Source organism: Filicampus tigris, chromosome 10 (assembly GCF_054856515.1).
Source record: "Filicampus tigris isolate MCC_2025a chromosome 10, RoL_Ftig_1.0, whole genome shotgun sequence".
In the NCBI taxonomy this organism is placed as follows: domain Eukaryota; kingdom Metazoa; phylum Chordata; class Actinopteri; order Syngnathiformes; family Syngnathidae; genus Filicampus; species Filicampus tigris.
This window is the reverse complement of record NC_141226.1, coordinates 23,995,009-24,015,572: the sequence shown is the minus strand read 5'-3', so window position 1 is coordinate 24,015,572 and position 20,564 is coordinate 23,995,009. Positions and strand designations below refer to the sequence as shown.

At 41.0% G+C, this 20,564-nt stretch overlaps 4 protein-coding genes and 1 long non-coding RNA gene across 11 annotated transcripts in view; 3 read left to right on the top strand and 2 right to left on the bottom strand.

Moving 5' to 3' along the window:
* higd1a (HIG1 hypoxia inducible domain family, member 1A) overlaps positions 1–11,492 on the top strand; it is a 30,377-nt gene extending 18,885 nt beyond the window's left edge. The window contains exons 1-4 of one of the 3 annotated variants that reach the window (XM_086042238.1): positions 8,408–8,574; positions 8,893–8,967; positions 10,142–10,276; positions 10,431–11,492. In XM_086042238.1, the coding sequence (XP_085898364.1) occupies positions 8,898–8,967; positions 10,142–10,276; positions 10,431–10,501 (276 nt within the window). In that variant the 5' untranslated portion in view covers positions 8,408–8,574; positions 8,893–8,897 and the 3' untranslated portion in view covers positions 10,502–11,492. Of the gene's footprint in view, positions 1–8,407; positions 8,575–8,869; positions 8,968–10,141; positions 10,277–10,430 lie in introns of those variants that run through there. The other 2 variants (XM_086042239.1, XM_086042240.1) reach the window with 2 other exon arrangements.
* LOC147141452 (coiled-coil domain-containing protein 13-like) overlaps positions 1–20,564 on the top strand; it is a 40,730-nt gene that overhangs the window by 18,881 nt on the left and 1,285 nt on the right. The window contains exons 1-10 of one of the 4 annotated variants that reach the window (XM_086042230.1): positions 15,825–16,131; positions 17,068–17,213; positions 17,275–17,417; positions 17,491–17,568; positions 18,383–18,496; positions 18,576–18,680; positions 19,092–19,238; positions 19,307–19,474; positions 20,079–20,288; positions 20,361–20,437. In XM_086042230.1, the coding sequence (XP_085898356.1) occupies positions 16,097–16,131; positions 17,068–17,213; positions 17,275–17,417; positions 17,491–17,568; positions 18,383–18,496; positions 18,576–18,680; positions 19,092–19,238; positions 19,307–19,474; positions 20,079–20,288; positions 20,361–20,437 (1,223 nt within the window). In that variant the 5' untranslated portion in view covers positions 15,825–16,096. The other 3 variants (XM_086042231.1, XM_086042229.1, XM_086042232.1) reach the window with 3 other exon arrangements.
* Positions 3,543–6,680, bottom strand: LOC147141456 (7-alpha-hydroxycholest-4-en-3-one 12-alpha-hydroxylase-like). Its single transcript, XM_086043819.1, has one exon. It carries the CDS (start codon positions 6,636–6,638, stop codon positions 5,109–5,111), a length of 1,530 nt encoding a protein of 509 aa, XP_085899945.1. The 5' UTR covers positions 6,639–6,680; the 3' UTR covers positions 3,543–5,108.
* Positions 11,857–15,678, top strand: LOC147141454 (coiled-coil domain-containing protein 13-like). The gene is given in 11 exon segments (XM_086042227.1): positions 11,857–11,967; positions 12,602–12,758; positions 12,832–12,983; positions 13,475–13,617; positions 13,694–13,768; positions 13,977–14,090; positions 14,176–14,280; positions 14,740–14,889; positions 14,955–15,131; positions 15,210–15,375; positions 15,378–15,678. Coding segments are annotated over 11 exon segments (1,284 nt in total). The 5' UTR covers positions 11,857–11,960; the 3' UTR covers positions 15,416–15,678.
* LOC147141453 (uncharacterized) lies at positions 12,531–16,521 on the bottom strand. Of its 2 annotated transcripts, none has more exons than XR_015088271.1 (6): positions 16,442–16,521; positions 15,251–15,348; positions 14,937–15,123; positions 14,749–14,860; positions 12,794–12,907; positions 12,531–12,645 (listed from the first exon to the last, which is right to left on the bottom strand). It is a non-coding gene; the product is annotated as an uncharacterized LOC147141453 (long non-coding RNA). The 2 variants fall into 2 exon arrangements; XR_015088272.1 differs by lacking the exon at positions 16,442–16,521 and adding an exon at positions 16,014–16,437.

Below are 20,564 nucleotides of genomic sequence, written 5' to 3'. Positions count from 1 at the left end.
TCTTGAAACATAGGAGCTGACGAAGGCCAGGCCACTAAAACTATTTGGTACCTAAATCAATGAAAAAAAGCACAATTAGATGGTGGGGTTGTCTTATTTCATCAACATCACTCTAAAAATCTCAACCCAGACTCTTTTATATTGCACAACATTCAGTCGCTAATGTTGCGCAATGACTTGGGTAAACCAATCCTGGGTGGTTTCTGTTTGTCGTTAATGCTTCTTTGGCCGTTTTCCAAAGGTTATAGTCAAAGGCATTTTTTCCCCCAGCCGGGCGCAGAGGACGTTTTTTTTGTTGACACAAATGGAGCCTGACTCCTCTTTTTGTCAAACATTGTGTCAAAACAACAGCCACGCTTCTTTTTTGACTTTATGTGTCACCTCTTCTTGATACTGGGGCGTTACGTCCAGCTATGAAACGCCAATGACAAAAAGCTAGACAATGCATGTTGTTGACTATGATTTTGTGACAAGTTGAAGTCCAAACTATGTAGTTTATGCATAGTGTTGAGCTATTTGTGTGTGTGTGTGTGTGTGTGGGGGGGGGGGTGTATGTGTATATATACATGTGTATATATATATATATATATATATATATATATATATATATATACACACACACATACCCCCCCCCCACACACACACACACTGTATACAGTATGTGAGTAGATACCAGAACAAATCCAAAGATTGACCGGCTTGTTGGAACGCATCTACTGATGTACTGTATATAAACGTATACAGTATGCCAAAGTCCAATTGCATATGCAGATTACGAGAGTACAGGAAATGACGGTGTGATTCAAGTTCAAATATGACGGGAAACGTCTTTCCGAACATTCACTGCCTCACAAATTGGCTCGTACGCAATGATGCCGATCACCGGTTTGAAGTTGAGGAATATGTAAATAAACCACCGCAAAGCGCGCTGCCTTAAATGATTCAACAACTTTTACGACCAGCATTTGGGAAAGAAGCAAAGCTGGCGGTAAGACGGTGTGTTCTTGTGACAGAGGCTTGACTTGTATACAGACTGATTGTCATTGACCTGGATTGATGCCATACCTCTGTGTGGACATCATGCGTTAATGACTAACTGGAAACACTGTTGTGCCTTTTCCTCGGCTGAATGCCGAATGGGAGAAGGTTACTACAGAGCAACTGGACATGACCGGACGCTAAGTACTTCATCACAAGACGGATCAAAGAATTGTGTGTGTGTGTGTGTATTTGTGCGTGCATACTTCCTGTTTTCTGTTCCAATTCCCGTTAGAGCCGGTATCGTCCAACACGTGGACAAATGACTTGCGCTTGTTGTGAACTATTTTCTCTGTGTCGGATTTTAGGTGACTCGTGCCTAGGCTCGAAATAATCGGTCAAAATTCCTTCAAAACACGTACGATAGCAAAACTGAAAATCACAGATTTTTTTTTTTTTTCTGATAATTGAACCGCTGAGATGGTCCCGAAAAGCTTGGCTGGGATGGACGCACTTCACCCACACGCGGGTAGTAGGAGGTCGACGCAAGCTTGGTGCTACTTACGCCACACCACACCAGCTAGCTAGCAATGAGCTTCGGTTGGCTACTAGTGCAGCGAAACAAGTTCCGGAGTCGCTCCTATGTCAGTAATCATCATCTCCGCGGAGGCAAATAAGCTACGCTTCTAACTCGTATCGTCTCGAAGGGATAACCAGGAAAGATACAAAATCCACGCTAATTGCTAAGCTAAGCTAACACAGACATAATCGTGGAACACCGCAATTAAGTGCTTGGGTGATCAAGCACACTTTTCACCTCAGTCTGGCTGTAAATGCAAAATAGCAGGCAATTGAATAAGTGTCTTATTTAAAGTATTAAAGTATTAACATAGTACACATTTTTTATAATACCAGGAAAGTTATTTGTCTGTTTTCGCAATAGAGTCCTGAGTTTTTGATTTGGACTTTTTGAGGTTTGCACAATAAATGTTTCAAAATGACATTGGAGCAGATCTGACCTTTTTTCCTTTTTTTCCCTTCTCGATTTAGCTTAGCTAAAGGCCACACAGTCCATTCAGAAAAACGACCGGTACATTTCAAGTGAAATTTGCACTTTCAAATTGCCCCACTGAAAATGTCTGTGGTCAAGAAAATACAGTTTGGGGCTGTGCACGAAAACGTGAATTTAAGGAATAAAACCTGTTGATTGTATAGAAAAACAAAACCAATTGTTCATTCGTTATGCTGTCATATTCTTAATTGTTTAATCTAACCCTTGCTTCATTTCTTTGGGATGAACCTGCAAAAAATTGCTCCTTAAAATTAGAAGGTTTCTCCTCGAGTTAAGTCACTGATTAGCAAAACTGCTCCGCAAAGAAAAAGTTGAATGGAGCCTTGCTAGGTGCAACGGTTTTTGTGAACAAACATGGTGCTGTGCTTTTTGTGAACAAATATTTGGATTCATAGGACTGGTTGTGTGGTTGATCATTATTTTAGATTTCTCTCTTGGTATGTGTAAATGTTTGGAAAACTTTGTTCATTGTTATTTATTTGGGTTCTTTGCACTTTGTTGCAAAAGGGAGAAAGCAAAGAACATTGCTATTGATTTCATGTCATTTTAAGGACAAATATGGATGTATAAAATACCTAAAGGAAAAAAAAAAAAAACTATAGCGCCGTATCATTCAGCACTGATTTAAAAAAAAAAAAAACATTTTTAACAACACAAGACTTTGATTTGTCGTGTATGTGAGTCCATCTGATTGTACTTTTTGGCGAGGCAAACGGGTATACATTGTGTTACCGTCTACATGTTTTATATCACGCGCTGTGGTTGGTTTAATTTTATAAACGCGTGACAGTTGCGAATGTTAAAATGTTACGTAAAACATGCTCTGTGCAGGAAATAAATATTTTATGATGACGACACTTTGGACTCAAGAACGAGGTATTCCCAACAGAATTGATCTTAATGGAAAGCTTGACCAGTGCTGTGTAGAAACTTTGAGGTACCACTGTTGGAAATCTAATACATATTTAAAAAAAAAAAAAAAATCGCCTTAAGCATCTCTGATTCAGACTGAGGCCCGCAAACTATGATTTTCTTTCCTTCCAAGATGGAAGCTTGGACACAGTGCGGTGGTGAAATGCAACACTATCGGAATCTCCCCGATGTGTACGTCAAGAACATCTGGCCTTCATTTGCTTCAGATGAAGGCCCAGTAATGTGCAGTGCATGTGAACTTTTCTCTCGAAGGCCGTGACTTCTCAACTTTTATGAGATTGGACACGCTTTACTCGTTTTTCAACCCGAGTGGACATTTTGTACACCAAAATTCCACTTGGTATCACTTATATGAACGTGAAAGGACTCAGCAAAGTGAGTGAATGTTTTATTTGGGGAATACAAAAAAAAGTCGAGCATAGAGAAGCATGAACTATTCGTTTGTATCTGATTAGATTGATTGGAATGGGGCTGAGGGCTAGCATTCGCGCATTGCATTGGATTTCTATTTGTCCTTGCAACCATCACACACTCATCAAGCATTGCAATGAAACACGAGCATTTTTTCATACTTTATTTTTAGGAGTATACACTTCACACATCATGTCCATCAAAGAATGTGACCAAAATAAACAAGCGAAAAACGATTACGTTGCACCACGTACTACCGGCAGTTTCAATTCCGAGCATTATATTGAGCTTTCATGCCCACTTTTTTATTTGGTTTTTTTTGTTTTCAATAAATACATTCTTCCATGATGATTTTAACCTTAATTCCGAGGCAAATCCACGTTGAGTGCTCTCACACTTTGCGAGAAAAGCATTGTTGCGCGCACGTGCTTTTACATCACCGAGCGTATCTTGCAGCTCCGCGCATGCCGAGAGGGCTCGACGTGCTCCTTCCCAGACTTTGATGTTCGCGCAACGCGACCTTCACTTCAAACTTACAAGCAGATACAGTTGCCATCATCATCATCATCATCATCATAACCATAGATCATTGCTATATGATGTAATACGCTATTGATGAATATGTAGACATTTTGGTTTCACCATACATACGATGCCCAACAAATACTGGATATGAGTCGGTCACTTTGATATTTTATTTGTGTCTCACTTCCTTTCATGATGTATTTTATGTGACAATGTGTGCAATTAATTATGTGCAATCTTTTCTCGGCACTTTATGATTTTTTTTATCCCATCGATATGTGTCATGGCCATTCTCTTATTTTGTTGAGGAATGTGCCATTTTTTTTCGGTGTGTTGTAATGTACAACATTAGTGAGCCCAAGTCAAATTTCCCATTTGGGACAATCAAGTTGATCTTATCGTATCGTAAGAGACCATCACTCAGCACATTTTTTTTTTCAATATGTAAATATGCTGCATGTAGAAGCTCTTTTAAAACCAGAAAAAAAAAAGATAATACGGCAAATAATTCTTTCTTGATGTCGAGTCAAAATTATTGCATTGCATTCACATGAAGGGGAAAATGATCTTTAACAGTTGAATGGTGCAATCATATTTTGTGCGAACATTGTGAAACGAACTCACGGAATTTCAACAGGTCAATATTGGATCGGCCCGCAATGCGCAACGTGGTCTTTATGGCATGCTCTCACTAAGCACTACATCTCACGATAATGATTCGGTCTGCAGCGTTGCCTACACGGGGTGCCTTCAATTTGATTCCCCAAAAGGAAAGCCTTGCGAAGAACATTTAAATGCGGCACTGAAAAGTCAGGCAAAAAATAAACCACCGGGGAAACTGCGGCAAACCTGATTGCGCAGCAGACGTGTGGACACAGATGTAGCAATCGGGCGCGGCCAGGATTGCGTCTGACCAATGGGCAAAACCTTTTTCCTCCCAAACAAGCAAAATAGTGAGAGAGGAGTACGAGCAAATAAGATGAGCTTCGTAAGCATGTGGTGGCTGCTTTTGCCTTTCAGGCGCCTGCTTTTGGGGATGGCAATAAATCAGGCCTACCTTTTTGTACGCTACTTATTTCATGCGTTGAAAAATGTCCTGCTCAAAGATTAGGATGATCTAGACGGAAGAACGGTCGGCCGTAAATGTGATCGCATCGCCCTCGGAATAGTCTTGGTTTTTGCTGGCGTTTTAATATCGGAGTCGATATCGGAACGGAACCTCTGCGTCGGGCTGCATGGTTCCGAAGCCCCATCGCCGGACGTCTATCCCCGGCATCTCCCTTTCGGGATCCAGGAGCTCCAACTCAAAGTAGACCAGCATGAGGAAGATGAACTGCTTGAGCTCGTTAGTGGCGAAGAAGCGTCCCGGGCAGATGGACACGCCGGCGCCCCAGGGCATGGTGTAGTACTTGACCTTCTTGCCGTCTTTGTAAAAGTCGGTCTTCCTGCTGCCGTCGGGGTTGAGGAAGCGGTCGTATTTGAAGGCCGTCGGGTCGGGGTGGATGCCCGGGTCCATTTGTACGCCGCAGTAGGGGAAGACGGCCATCCTGTCCCCCTTGCGGATGAGGAACTCCTGGCCGTCGGCCATCTTCAGCGTCATGTCCTGGAGCACGGCCCTGGTGAGAAGGGGGGCGGCGCAGAGTCTCAGGGTCTCCTCCACGGCGCTGTCCATGACGGCGGTCTTCATCAGCATCTCGCGCGTCAGGTTCAGCAACGGCCCGCCGCGCCTCACCTCCTGGCCCGACTCGCGGACGATCCGGTCCACCTCGCCCTTGATCGCCGCCATGGCCTCCGGGTGCTTCATGATGTAGAGCAGCAGCCAGAAGGCGGACGGGCCCGTGTTGCCCTGCGAAGCCCACAGGAGCAGGAACATGTACCTGTCGATCATGGCCTCATCCATGCCCATCTCCTCCCGCGCCTGCTGCATGTCCCACACCCAACCGCTGATGTTGTCTTTGGTCTTCACCTTGCGCACCGCCAGGGCGTCCCAGAAGTAGTCCATGAGCCCTCGCAGTTCCAGCCTCCTCTTGGGAGGTAGGACGCCGTACGCCAGGTTGGGGAAGAGCTGGTCGTACTTACGGAACTTGTAGAACAAGGCCTCCGATTCCGCCCTGTCTTTCTCTTTGGCCCTCTCGCCGTCCTGGCACTTTGGGGACACGTTGCCGTAGAGAGACAGGTAGCCCGCCCTGAACACGATATTGTAGCAGTACATGAAGAGTCCGTCTTCCGTCCAGGCTCGCTCCCCTTTGCCCAGCCGGTGCAGCATCAGGTTCTGAAGATTGGCCGTCATGGACTGCGTGAGCACCTCCAAGCCGTCGCCCTTCAGGTACTTGTTGCTCGACTGCTGCAGGAGGTGATGCTCGCTATGGGGCGACCAGTAGCCGAAGACTCTGTGCACCAGGTGCTTGGCAAACTTGTTGAAGTCCAGCTTCTCCCGGCTCTCCTTGACAAACGGCCCGAAGGACAAGGGGTCCTGCAGGAAGGTGACGTAGAAGCCGCCCAGCTGGATGGTGAACACGTCGCCGTGCTTCTTCTGCATCCTCTGCAGGAACTTCACCGTGTTTCTGCGGAACTCCAAGACGTGGCCCAACCAAGGGAAGAGACCCTTGTCCAACGGGGGCTCTCCGGGCCGCCGCCGTCTGAACACCCCGAGAAGATACAACCCTCCCAACAGCGCTGTCAAGAGCGCGGCAAGGATCGACAGCGCAAGCCCTCCCATGACTGATCCCTCTGACGGAACAAGCACACTTTGGAGTGAAGGTCCACACGCTGCTGCGTATAAATGCTGTTTTGGCTCCTCCCATAGGTTTCAGTTTTCCCGGAACTCAGCCGGCTTCCATTTATGGATGGTCGCAAGCGCAGTGTACACCGAGAACCACATTTGCTCTCAATTAGACTCCTTATTGCCTTCTTCGTTGTCACGCTAAACGCAGCATTTACAAGCTGATGGAAAAATCCAGCGTCACAGCCGTTCAAGTACAAACAGCTGTTTGCTATTTTGAATGATTCAAGTGTTGCTCATTGTCACTATCTCAACAAAGGCAGATTGGGGAAAAAAACAAGAGTTCCTCATGAACGTGACACATTATTGACTGTAGCTCTCACGGGAGGCCTTTTTTTCATTTTTCTTTTTTTAAACCTCATAAAGGTTACTTGCAGCTGTATTTAAGTCGTCTGGTTAGAGCGAGAGCAAACGGCAGAGTGTGCTTCTTCTCTCACAGCGTTCCACGGCATTTTACAATACTCAATATATATTATGTGAGTATCCGTAGAGAGTTCTTTTATTTTTATACATTCTCGAACAGGAAAACATCTGGCATTCTTCAGAAACCATTGCCTTGATACATTAGAAACAGAAAAAGAACATTTCCAGGGCTTTTTTAAAAATCGTCTTTTGCAAACATTTCTCCAAGTGTTTAAAAACATCAAATAAAGTAAGACAAAATTTGAATGGAACAATATCCGTCGAGAATTGTGAACAGGAACTTTGGAGATGCCACTTAGCAGACGACTAACTACCCTGAACACGTGGCGCCACCTGATGGAAGCACGTCACAATACAGGCATTCTCCGAGCTCTTAACATCTGTGTACAGTCATTTCATCGGTTTCACATAGACTATTTGACAGTTTATGCGGTCTCCATTAAGTCTCTCTAAAAATGTAACAAACTCATTTCGTTTTTTTATTTTGTCACCAAAATAATAAGCAAATCTGTGGAAGTTATTGCAAAATAAGTGCATATTGACGTGTTTTTCATTTTCTTTCTTTCTTCTGAAAATAGAAATAAAACAGATAGAAAAGGGTTATGCTACAACATGCTACGGGCATAAAAGTTTATGGAAACACGTTTACATTTCCGTAAATCGCCATTGTTAAACCTGTGGTTTCCATACCAACGATGAGCCCTAAAATTACGTCACCACAGACAGTAGCTATAATAAAGTTATTTTCCACTTGCTTCCGTTTTCGTTTGAACAGTGAACCGGTGAATTTTGTTTTCCAAGTAGTCGAGAGCAAATACAGACATGTTGCAGGTCATCGACCTCGGTATAAATAAGTGTTTAGAGAACATGATTCAATATATTTTACAGTAACGTATAGGCTCCGTAATTAGTGCGACAATGAATGGACGCTACCTTACGATCCAGCTATTTACCGGACTTTTCTTGGTTGGAATGAACTATCTTTGCTTATTGCGCACATTGCACAAGCGATGCCGCGTCCAATCGTAGGATTTCATATTTCCTTCAAATCCCGGTCTAATATTCTGAATTTCTTTGATTAGGATTTGAGCTAATGTATGAAGAAAATATCAAGTGTGTGACATGAATAACTTTTAAGGGTAAAATGGTTTGGATAATGGATGATTGGATAGATGTCTGAATTTTTAACAAAGAAGCCTACCATAGTAGAGTTTAACATTTTTACTGGTGTCAACGAACGCACCACAGAGTTTACCATTTTTACTCGTGTCTTCGAACGCACCATAATTCACGCGTCATGTGACGTCACTTCTGCGTGCGCTGCTAGTTACATCACGAAAGCGGCCGGTACATTTCCTTCTACGTGCGTGCGAGTTGAGGACCTGGGGAATTCCTAAAGCCGGTTATTTGACTCACTTTTTAGTTCACCATCGTTAACATTTATACACAGGTAAGACTGATATGAAACAATTGGTTACTGTAACCGCAACGAATAAATGACGCCTCTGTTGTTAATTGTTAAGTTTGTGGCTCGCACTGTACGATAATGAAAATGGTGATCGCGTGTTTTGTATGTTTCTATGTTTAATAATCCTTGTGACCTTTTTAGGCAGTCTTCCTCACATTTTGACCATGTTTTACGTGACTCCCGGTTGTCCTTCATGTGTAACCTCTGTGCTGTTCATTAGCACGAACCTCGAAGAGCATGTTGAAGCTAAGATGCTAAACAAACACAACTCTTACAGATTGTACGTGTTCTTATGTCCAGTTACAATGTCTGCCTACGAAGAGAACGAGTCCAAGTTTTTGAGAAAAGCCAAAGAGAATCCATTTGTTCCTGCGGGTGAGTACATGCTGGCTACCTCGATTACGTCACTTCACAAACACTTCAAATCAGTTTTTTTTTTATTTTTTTAAATAAGGCAATAAATGCTCAGTTTTGACTATGTAAGAGAGGCTTTGACCTCCCCTCACCAACATGGTTATAGTTCTTGATGTGGTCCTGCTTAGAATTAATTTCATTATGCAATATAATGGCAGGTGTCTTAATTTGAATAGATTTTGTGTTCATTACTGTATATGCCATGGTACAGTATTAAACATCACTTTGTCTCTTCCTGTGTCACACTACACCGCACCTCAAACACATGTCTCCCTTTGATGGCTCTTATCTGAATAATGTCTCATGACATACAGCCTATAGAACAGATGGCCTCTGCTAATATCCATCCATCCATTAATCCATTTTGCATAATGATATTTCATGACATGAAAGATTTGGAAAAACATCAAATAAACACCGCACCACTATTACTCACTTCCTTTTGGTAGGTGGAGTAACCTCTACCCATGAACTGATACCAGCTTGTGTCTCAAGACTTTGCATCAGCAAAGCTGCAGTAGTGGCCAGGAAAATGAGAACGTAACCTAGATCTACCTTTTTAATGAGTGTTGCAGCTTTTAATACAATATTTATTAGTATGTTAAATTAGATCCAGATATAGTACCATGGTTTTTAACTTTTTATTTTCACAAATAACAAAAAAGGAATGTCTTATCCAATACGTACTTGGAGCTCTGTGTTTATATGAGACGTAACTTTACACACCACATCATTTACCAATGTTTCCACAATTAGTGGCCCTTTTAATGCCCTGATTAATTGCTGGGTGTGCCATTCGCATGAATAGATAAGCATTATATCTCAAATACAAGCGTTGTTATTATAGTATGTTTTTTATATTACATTATTATTGTTTGTTGGTGGAAAATAAACGGATTAAAATTATATTAAGTGACTTTATGCCCCAGTTTTAAAATGTTCCACATTTCCTCATGGTGGTTCCTGTTTTGCCATCCCGTTATTCACCAGGTGTGCTGTCCACTCAAATAAATAAACACCCTAACTCAAATTGTAAAGATAATATTTTCTGTAAAACAATATAGTTTAGTGCATGAACTATTTGAGAAAATTGTTTTGGAAAATTTGAAAAACATTGCCTTTGGGTTTGTTGCAGGAATGGCCGGCTTCTTTGCTATTGTGGGCTACAGGCTGTGGAAGTTGAAAAGTCGCGGTGACACTAAAATGTCCGTGCACCTCATACACATGCGCGTGGCTGCCCAGGGCTTCGTGGTGGGAGCCATGACTATCGGTATGTATGCGGCCAGAAAAAAAAAAAAAAAAAGGGATACTGTCAAATGGTCCCTGTTAGGAAAAAAAAGTGCACCGCTCCAGTGCCAGCTTCCATATGAACATGTTAGAACAATACATACTGATTTTCATAATGTGTTGTTGTTTTCTTATAGGTGTCATATATACAATGTACAGGGACTTCTTTGCCAACCCAAGAGACCAGAAGCCCACACATTCCAAGTGAACATGGACTCAACTCCTTTTATTTAATGCTCCTTAATACTGTATTACCTCATATTAAGGTTTATTTTCAACTGATAGATTGCACCTATGCACAATATAAGATTAGATTACCTGTCTACAGAATAGTAGATGTCAAACTATCACCCTCTTCTACACAGTTTGCAGAATTTCTTGATTATTTAAGAACATTTCATTATTTTTGTTTTGATTTTGAATGGTGTGGGAGTGCTATATTGATTACAGTTAACATCTATGTATAGGATATGAATAGGGTGGGACTGTGTTGGAAAAAATAGTTTTCCCTTTGTTGTTTTTTCTTGTATGATATATCATCGTTAATGTACTGTGCAAATATAGGTATTTTTATTTTTTGCCAAATAACACCCAAAAAACGCACCCTGCTCATGCCGTAGGCCACTTTGGGAAACTTTTTTCTAACCAGTAAAAGACAAATGTAACAGATACACTGGCAAATGGCTGATGTAATGTAATCAGGGCTTGGGGTGGGGCTAGAGCCCATCCAGAAATCTGTGTAGCTCAAATCTGTGTTCTTTCACCCTCCCCTGGATTGGTCAAGGCCCCCTTTAGCCCTGGGAGAGAAAAAAACAATTCTGCAGACGTATTCATAAAGACTACATTCATTCATTGGATTCAGTAAACGTTGATGTCAAGGGCAGTTTCAGTATCACGTTTTACATTGACTTGGGCCCCTGTAACAACAGTGTATTATATAGCATGTTTGCTATATCACACTGAAATGCCTTATGTGAGAAACTGCTATTTTCAGATGTATGTGCACATGCTGTTTCAGTATTTAATCGCAGTCCTTTGTAAAAAACACATATGTCCAATTTTGGATTTTTTTTTTTTAATTTTCACATTAATGCCATTCACATAAAGGAAAAAAAATGGACATAAGTGTTTTTCATAGGACAGTGACGATTTGTAATGTATGTTTCCATGTCACTGAAAAATAAATGATCAGTTTGACATTATGGACTCTGACCTCAGTTTTGGAATAAGTAATACATTTCAATATTTCATTTCTCGACATGTTTTGCAGACGCTAACGTTTTATGACGCTCTACAACGATGGATTGGGGGTGATTTATTTTGAATTAAACTCAGGGTTTGGCCTGTGATTGAGTCGCCACAAAGCTGCCATTTGTCCGAACTCCACTTTTACATTGTAATAATCACATAGGAAGTCGAAAGAGTTAAAAACAAAAGTTTGCAAAGTCGGTGTTCGCAACAAGTGTTGGCTAACGCGCTGTCCAGCCCTTCGTCTGCTCGTTCTCGCGAGATCTCGCCACGTCTGCTCGTTCTCGCGAGATCCCGCCAAGTCAACGTCGTTGCCATGGAAGCAGCTGCCGCCGTACAAGAAACGCGGTGGGGAGTACTCTTTTCGCCAAATAGATTAAATACAGCCTCTGTTGTAAGCGAAAACGATACTTAATCTAATGGAAGGTAAGTGAATTACATACTACAGTCTTAAATCCCCTGTATGTAAAAATGTTTTTTGGACCCCAGATTATCCGTCACGCAGTGAATAATGGTCACTGTTGTTTAAGAAATACACCACGAGAGAGCTAATCGAATACATCTCTAAAACGTGAGTTTTAAAAGTGTTCATTTTGTTGGTTGTAGTTTGCCTGCATAATGTTTAGAATATTTAGTTCTAGGTTGCACACCCCTGTACGGTCATTTACTAATAGAACGAATGTCGTGCATCTCCTATTGAAATTCATTATATTGCGACTGGTGAAATATTCACATACAGGCGTTAAGCTTATGTTCAACTCTAGAATCCAAAATTTCGTATTTAATTCAAATAATGGAATTATCGTACCTTTCGCCACAAGTCCGCTGGAAGCTGCTTCAGCTTGCGTGGATAAGTGGTAGGAAATGAGTCAGATGGATATTTTCATGGAAACCAATATGACTTGTCAATATGAGAGCCTTACATTGAAGGTTTATGATATATGAGACTTTCACATTGTTTCTTAGAAAGAAAATGACTGCGTGCAATATTTGATGCAAGTGTTCACGCTTTATTTTACAGCAGAAAATGTGGTATCGTTATTGTTTGTTCTTAAAACAGGCGCGTCACAGATGGACTTTGGCAATGGAGTGAACAATCTTCAGCTTCGGGAAAATGGAAAACAGCAAGTAGAAAACATGAAAGCAAAGGATACGTTTCTCAATGAGCATATGGACCTAGTGAGACAAAACTCTAAAGCAGACAACATTGTAGACAGGTGAGGAAGTCTAAAATGTTAACAGTCAGCGCTACCTTGCATTCATGAACTTTTTGTCCATCACTTCCTGTAGACTTGAACGGGATGAGCGTCAGCGTTTGTTGGACCAGTTGAGGGAGCTGACCGATGTCAACGGTCGCCTCTTCAAACTGCTGAGCGAAAAAGAATTTGAGGTCAAACACATGAAGAAGAAATGGGAAAAAGAGAGGGTGTTTCTCATGGCTGGTATGTGTATAATTTTTTATACGGATGCACCGCGTACCACCCTTTTTTTCCCCAAAGTAATTAACATTTGAGAACTTGATACCATTCCATATTGAAAGTTTGCTGAAAATGTTTAATTTCAATGAAACGTTCCAAAACAGAAACTTTTATTGAACTTGGCGTAAGTTCCATTTAATTAACTTTTTAGTTAATTTAGTGTTTAAATTTGTCATTACTGATATTTTAACACCCAACTGCACGTTTTGCGAAGTACAGCCAAACATTTTACGTGTTCATATTCAGTTCAGCATGAATTATCTCCATATGCCAGGCTGGTAAAGTACTATCGCTGTCGTACTATTGGAGCATCATTATTGTTGTTTTTGTTTTTTTTTTAAGCCTGAGTAAGAGTGCAGATGTACAATGCTGTCATTGATATCAGTGCATCCTTATTATTTTGGCCTCAAGATATTGCTCATGATAATTGTTGAGCGCTTGCCGTGGCGTTTTAGGTGTGTCCGGCATGTCAGGTGATGCGGCTGCCGTCAAGATCGTGGAGTTGTCCAAAAAGAGCCGAGAGCTGACTGCAGAAGTGGAACGAGAGCGGACCAAATGCAAACAACACACTAATAGAATCAAAGCACTGGAGAATGATGTGAGTCTTGTGTTTGGTTGAAGCGTCGTCGTCGAAACATCGGACTGCTCATTAATTTCCCTTTTTCTTGCTACAGCTACAGGCTGTGCGCTCACGACCAGGGCAAGAGATTGATGCCAATTTGCAGAAGCAAAGCTCTAAGGACTGTGAGGTCAAGTTCACTCAAATGACTACCATGTTAAATAGAATGGAATATTTGACATGAAAGGATGGATTCCCCCTCCCCCTTTTTTTTTTCTAATGGGAAATACTGTTTTTGTATTCCATCTTAGAGCTTCTAATGTATACGCATGTGGTTTTCACAAGTTTGAATCATGTCAACCTAATCAGAATAATTGATTGTTTACCCGTAAAAATAGGGCAACCCAATGGTGAAAACCCTGAAGGACAAATTATCTGCTGCCCAGCTCAAAGTGACAGAGTATCGCAACCAAGTGCAGTTTCTCAAGCAGGAGTTGAAAGTGGCTCAAAAGGTGCAAAAGCGTCTCATCTAATGGGATTAATTACCGAATACATTTTGCGCACAACCAACTTTGTCGTCAATGCAATCTGTTGCAGGTTCTGATAAGTGAGGTTGGGGAAGACGTCAACATTCCGCAGTTACTGAGCTGTGCGGGAAGCTTTAGGGGACGTGCACAGCAGATACTGGCTCTTCAATCAAGGGTAAGAAGGAAATTAGGTCTCACATTATGTTTGTGAGTTAACGATTAAACTAGCTGACATATTGAAACGACAAATCTATCAGCCAGCGCTGTAGTCTCCACAGGAGTTATTGTTCACAGACTTCTTTGATTGGTTTAAAAGTGCTGACAAACATGATGTACGATACATTTATAATAAGGCATTTACATGCACAGAGAATTTACATTTTTATATTTTGTTTTATCGTGCCTAAAATCTTATATTGGCTTGATGTTTTTTTCTTGTCCAGTGAATTCACTAATAATCCAAAGTAATGCCATGGAAGCAATACAGGACTGGAACAAGGCTTCCTATAGACCGTAATTTGCGCTTGCTTGGGAATATTTCTCAACTTTTGGAGACCTCTTGTTCCCAAAAAGACAAACGACCGGCTACTGCAAAATAAGGTGATCTAAATTGAGCAGTGTACACGTGTGACAGGTGCGGGACCTGGAGCAGCAGCTGAGGTCACCTCCATCGAGCATGTTGAACATGGACGAAGAAGAACTATCAGGCCTTCCTCCAAAAAGCCAGAGCCGATACGTCAGCTCTAGCCGGAGCGCTGAGAAGGAAAAGAGGGAGGCATTTGAGGTGAGTTATTCAGGATTATTTTTAAGCTTCAACGGAAATGCACTAACATGCGCATCCTTCTCCAGAGGCTCTCGGGCAGCTACGAAGCCTTGCAGCGAGACTGCGATCAGGTGAGGAAAGAGCTGGAAGCCTCCAAAGCGAGGAACAAATGTCTGTCTGCTGACATAAAAACCCTGAAAGCTCAGACTTCCTCCCTGCTGCTGAAGAGCAAACACGACGACGAGCTCGTGGACGCTATATTGGTAAAAAGAAAAGAAAAGACGTCCACCGCCAACAAAAGCAGAGTTGTCATGTTCCTCGTCTCGATCTTTCCACGGCAGAAGGAGAAGAGTCGCATGCTGGAGCTGCTGAGCCAGCTCACCAGGCAGAACGCGCCGAGCCTGCCCAGCTCGGGCCCGTCGCTTAGCAGCGAACTCGCCGCGCAGAAGATGCACATCCAGAACTTGTACCAAGTGGTCGCTGACAAAGAAGACACCATTAAAGAATTAGAGAGAAAATTAAGCAGCTCTCCAGTGACAACTTCTGACAAATAAAATTGAATGATATGCCTAAAAAGCCATTCAAAAAAGTTATGATTAAAAAAAAAAATCACACTATTGTACTAGATTGTACGTTTTCAAAAATGCTCAGAACTACATAAAAAGAGATGCTAATAGGTATTTCTATATAATGGGTCACTGTAAAAAAACTTCCACAATAATGTAAAACAATGTTTTTGATCATGTGTGAACTGAGAAGCTGTTTGTTCTTTTTTCGTAATTACTATAACAATACAGACTACTGACAGTGCTGTATTGTGCTTTGTGTGTTTTGGTGTAGATTATAATGTAAATTACCATATTGCGCAGAGGTTCCCAACAACCGTGCCATTCCAATAGTGTGTTGTGGGAATTTCTCCAATTTACAAATGCAGTACATCAAAATTATTCATCGTCTATCTATGCCAGCGACGTTTAGTGCCCTTCCACTTCCATTCATACAACACACACGGGCACACTAATATGACATTTTTGTTTGGTAGAGTGCCTTGAGATTTGTGTAAGGTAAAATATGTGCCTTGCTTCAATACACATTTAATGCATTTTCAAATAAAGTGAAAAAATATACATTTATCCCCACCTTACCTGATCTAGCCGGTTTGTAACGCGAAACACAATTTTGTTTTGGTGTGTTCGCTCATCTCTATTGCTATTTGTACCGCTCCAATATGGCTGACCCACGCGCACATGTGACGGCCGGCAGGTAAACGACTGTTCAAGTTCACCCAGGAGGAAGCAGAAGCAACTCGTTGCTCGTTTCTTGCGCAAAGCTTTGGCGTTCACGCCACGTTCCTATAAAATACTTCACTTGAGGAACTTGTTTGGAGCAAATACATGACGTAACCACACGGTGCTGCTCATGCTAATTACGTAAGAAAGGGCATCCGGCCTTCGCAAATGCGCAACAAAGGACCGCATTCCTCACCGTGGCACTGTAATGCATTTGCGCAACAAAGGTTGACATTGCTGCGAGTCAGTGGTAATGCTTTTTTGCGCAACTGAAGTGAGCATACCTAGGAGTAGTCACGAACACTTGTTCTATACTTCTGGAGCGAATTTTGTGTATTGCGGAAGCTCGTTAACTACGGAAAGCGGTTAGGGTGCTTTTTCCGAACGAAACAATGCAAACTCAAACTCCTAACTGGGAGAACACAACGTGAGTTTTACACTAAATGGCGTTTTGCAAGGCAAATATATGTATTTATGTGTTTTGCTTTTTCCAAATGCAAATTAAAACTCGATTGATCTGTAGGCGTGTGCGTTATATCAATTTCCGGGCTCAAAATTGCTAGCCAATTTGCTTGTTGTGGGAAGTGGTGGGAGATCATTTTATGTGGGGAAATATAACCAAACTCTTGATTATCTTAATTCTTATTTAATTAATTGCTTTAAAAAAATGTTTTTATATTTTATAATTTTACACTTAAATTTGACAAAATTCTTTTCAGCATGTTTATTAACTTATATTAATTTGTTTTTATCTTCTAAATGTCATAAATACCAACATGTATCTATGAGCTGTACCACACAAACATTTATTTACGTATTTACTTTTTAACAGTAAGTGTCCATGAAATGAAAAAAAAAATGTTGACACTTGTATACTAATTTTTCACTGTCAATTATTATATTTTAATAGACAGCAGCAGCAGGATAGCTGGTTGAACCAACTGAGGGACATGAGGGATGAAAACGACTGTCTGTTAAAACTGCTCACTGAAAAGGACGTTGAAATCAAACACATGAAGAAGAAACTGGACGACGAGCGAGTGCTGGCCTTGGCGGGTATGTTTGTTACGATCGAATTCTTTTGTGTCTGAATATAAAACAAAATGTGATGTTTTAGGTGCAGCGGGCATAGCAGGCGACATGGCCGCCGTCAAGATCGTGGAGCTGTCCAAGAAGAACCGAGAGTTGACCTCTGAAGTGGAGCGAGAGAGGTCGAAATCAAAACAACACAGCAATAGAATCAAGGAGCTAGATAAACAGGTTGGTCTTGATGTCATTTTTTTCAGATTTATGTAATGCCGTGATTTCATTTTTGCCCTGCTTCTTCATACAGTTGCAGGCTGCTCTGCTCTCATCAGGACAAAAGACTGATGTCAATATGCAGAAGCAAAATTCATTGAAAGACTGTGGGGTAAGTTTATTTGGGTGATGCATGGATACAGTGAAACCCTAAAATCTTGAAATCTTTTGGAGTTAAAAAAAAAAGTTGCACAAAACTTGGTCTGCGTACCGCAAGAGAGATCCTTGTTTTTGTTTTAATTTTTTTGTTTTGCTCCAACTTATTTTGACATTTGTGTGACAAATGTGCAATCACTTTTCCATTATGCCACTCATTTGTTTTGATATTTTCTTTTGCGTTTTAACTTTAACAGTAGTGCTCATTTTTACACCTTTTACGACAGTTAAGCCTTCTCTATTAGCCTCTTTGTCATTGAAGAGTGAGTAGTTTTGTTTTTAAATGTATTCATTTAGTTGTAATGAAATAATGAAACCTGTCACATTTTATTTTATAGGTTTTTACATTTGGTCTATAGACTCTGCACACATTTATTACATTTATTACATTACATTTAGCATGTTTTATATTTTTTCGTCATTTATTTAAGAGTTTTTAAAATCTTTTTTTATGAATATTTCATGTTATTCAGATTCTTTTTTTCACTGCTGAGACATCTTTTTCCATATTGATTTATATTTTTTTATGATTTGCATTTCTCTTACTTTCGACCTATGAATGTATTTTTTTTTTCATTTTATACTCTGTTTTGCACGACACATTTTTTTTTAATGTACAAATACATTTTCATTTTGTGTTATTCCCTACGGGAAAAAGTGTTTTCTTTTCCAATCCTAGCGATTCTACTGTATCATCATGTGTTTATCTTGAGTGTGTGCAATCATGTCATCCTAATCAGAACGACTGATTGCTTTGTCCGTGAAACCAGGACAATCCGGCGATGAAGTCTCTGAAGGACAAATTATCTGCCGCCCAGCTCAAAGTCACCGAGCATCGCAACCAGATTCAATTTTTGAAGCAAGAATTGAAACTGGCTCAGAAGGTACAAATCATCTCACCTATTGTGATGGCCAAACGCATGTTACAAACATCCCAATGTGGCGTTAATCCCTTTGTGGCAGGTTCTGATGAGCGAGGTCGGGGAAGATGCCAACATTCAGCAGTTGCTGAGCTGCGCGGGGAGCTTTCGAGGACGTGCGCAGCAGATACTGGCCCTTCAATCAAGGGTAAAACCGTGTTGCATACATGATGATTTTTAACATCTTAATTTTAAAATGTGAGAGAACCCACACTTGATGAGTGTGTTCTTACTACGATTTAAGTGAGGACCAACACAACACACTACATTCATAGCAATGCATGTCGTAGTATCAAGACTGACCTGTGAGAGGCAGCATAGTGCCAGTGGGCATCCAGACTGCTGGAAAATACAAAGAAGAAGAAATACAAGGAGCCAGGTTATTGTAACTGATAGCTCATCTAGTAACTAAGGCTGAATTCAAGAAAAGTGGGAAGTCGGGAAAAAAAAATTAACACACATCACAGGATAATTGCTCAGGATAATTTTTAGAGACAACTGATCAATTTGATCGCAAGAGAGAAAATACTGTTTGTTTTTACGTGTGTGTGTGTGGCAGGTGCGTGACCTTGAGCAGCAGCTGAAGAAGGCGATTCAAGGGTCAAACGTGCACAGTGTGGAAGAGGAAGCTTCAAAAATCCCAACTCAGGGCAGAAACATGAGCTTCATCCGCACAATGGAGAAGGAGAAGAAGGAAGCATTTGAGGTGTGTGTACACTGCGTTTGCGTTATTGCTGGATGAAAAGGTTTTTTTTTTGTTGTTTTTTTTTCAAGAGGATCTCAGCCAGCTATGAAGTTCTTCAGAAGGAGCACGAAGATATGAAAAAGAAACTGGAAGCCTCCAAGGCCAGGATCAAGTGTCTGTCCGAGGAAAAAGCCGCTCAGATATCCGCCGCGCTGGTTAAAAGTAAACACGACGACGAGCTGGTGGAAGCTCTGCTGGTAAGGCGTTGGCAAAACAGAGAGAGAGCCTCTGAGGTTATAAAGAACCCCGGAACAAAATACCCCGATAATGCTCTGAATATTTCATAATTTCATCGCTATCTAACAAAAAGCATCTCAAAACGTTTGAATTAAACTGAACATTAAGATCCAGTTTTTATGAACAAAAAAAACGTTAAAAAGATATATTTTGAGTGTTTTGTTTTTAATAGAATCACACAATTTGGAGTTGCAGTGCCTGTTTGATTTCTATAAAATAATTTTTTTTAAATTTGTGTTGTATTGATAAAAATAATTTAAAAATAACATGAACTCATTTTTTCTGTAGATTTTTTTCAAATGTGTATCTTCAGCTTTTTCTTAATGAGTTTTTATTTTTTGTAAGGTTTTATTAAATGCAGTTGTATGACTTTTTTTCCCCAAAAGGTATAGCATTTAGTTGTTAAAAGAAAATCAAAATACTGTTGACACAACTATTAATGTCATATTTATCATTGTGTCAAGCTGAGAGGTGTTTCTTCAGTACAGTACAGTATTTGCTTAACTAATAATAACACTGCTTAAATGTGCTGTCTTTTTTTTTTTTTTTCTTCTTCCACCGCAGAAGGAGAAGGTCCAGATGCAGGAGATGGTGAGTCAGCTCACCAAACAACTGGAGACGCAGAACGCGCCGGCGGAGGCGAGCCCGGCCGCGCCTATGAGCAACGAGCTCTCCATACAGAACATGCTCATCCAGAACTTGTACCAAGTGGTCGCCGACAAAGAGGACACCATCAAGGAGTTGGAGGAAAAAATCCAGCAGCTCTCAGTAGAGGTGACAACAAAATATGATGCCACGTTCGAAAAAACGACATCTTTCGGTGGTAACTGTTTGCAACTTTTACAGGATATGGAAAGCTCAAGTTTCAGCATTTCTGCACTTTCTCCTGAAGAGGGCGCCATTGACGAGAAAACATCTCCACGGTGCGTACCCTGTACTGCGATGGTCATCAGAACCACCGACTGTATCAATTATGTTCCAATCTAGTTTTAGTGTTAAACATTGATGGAACAATAGTTTTAACTGCACATCATGTAGTTCTCTCAAATG

Excerpts from the sequence above, each read along its gene's own strand:
- LOC147141456 (XM_086043819.1), bottom strand. The coding sequence starts at position 6,638 with ATGGGAGGGCTTGCGCTGTCGATCCTTGCCGCGCTCTTGACAGCGCTG.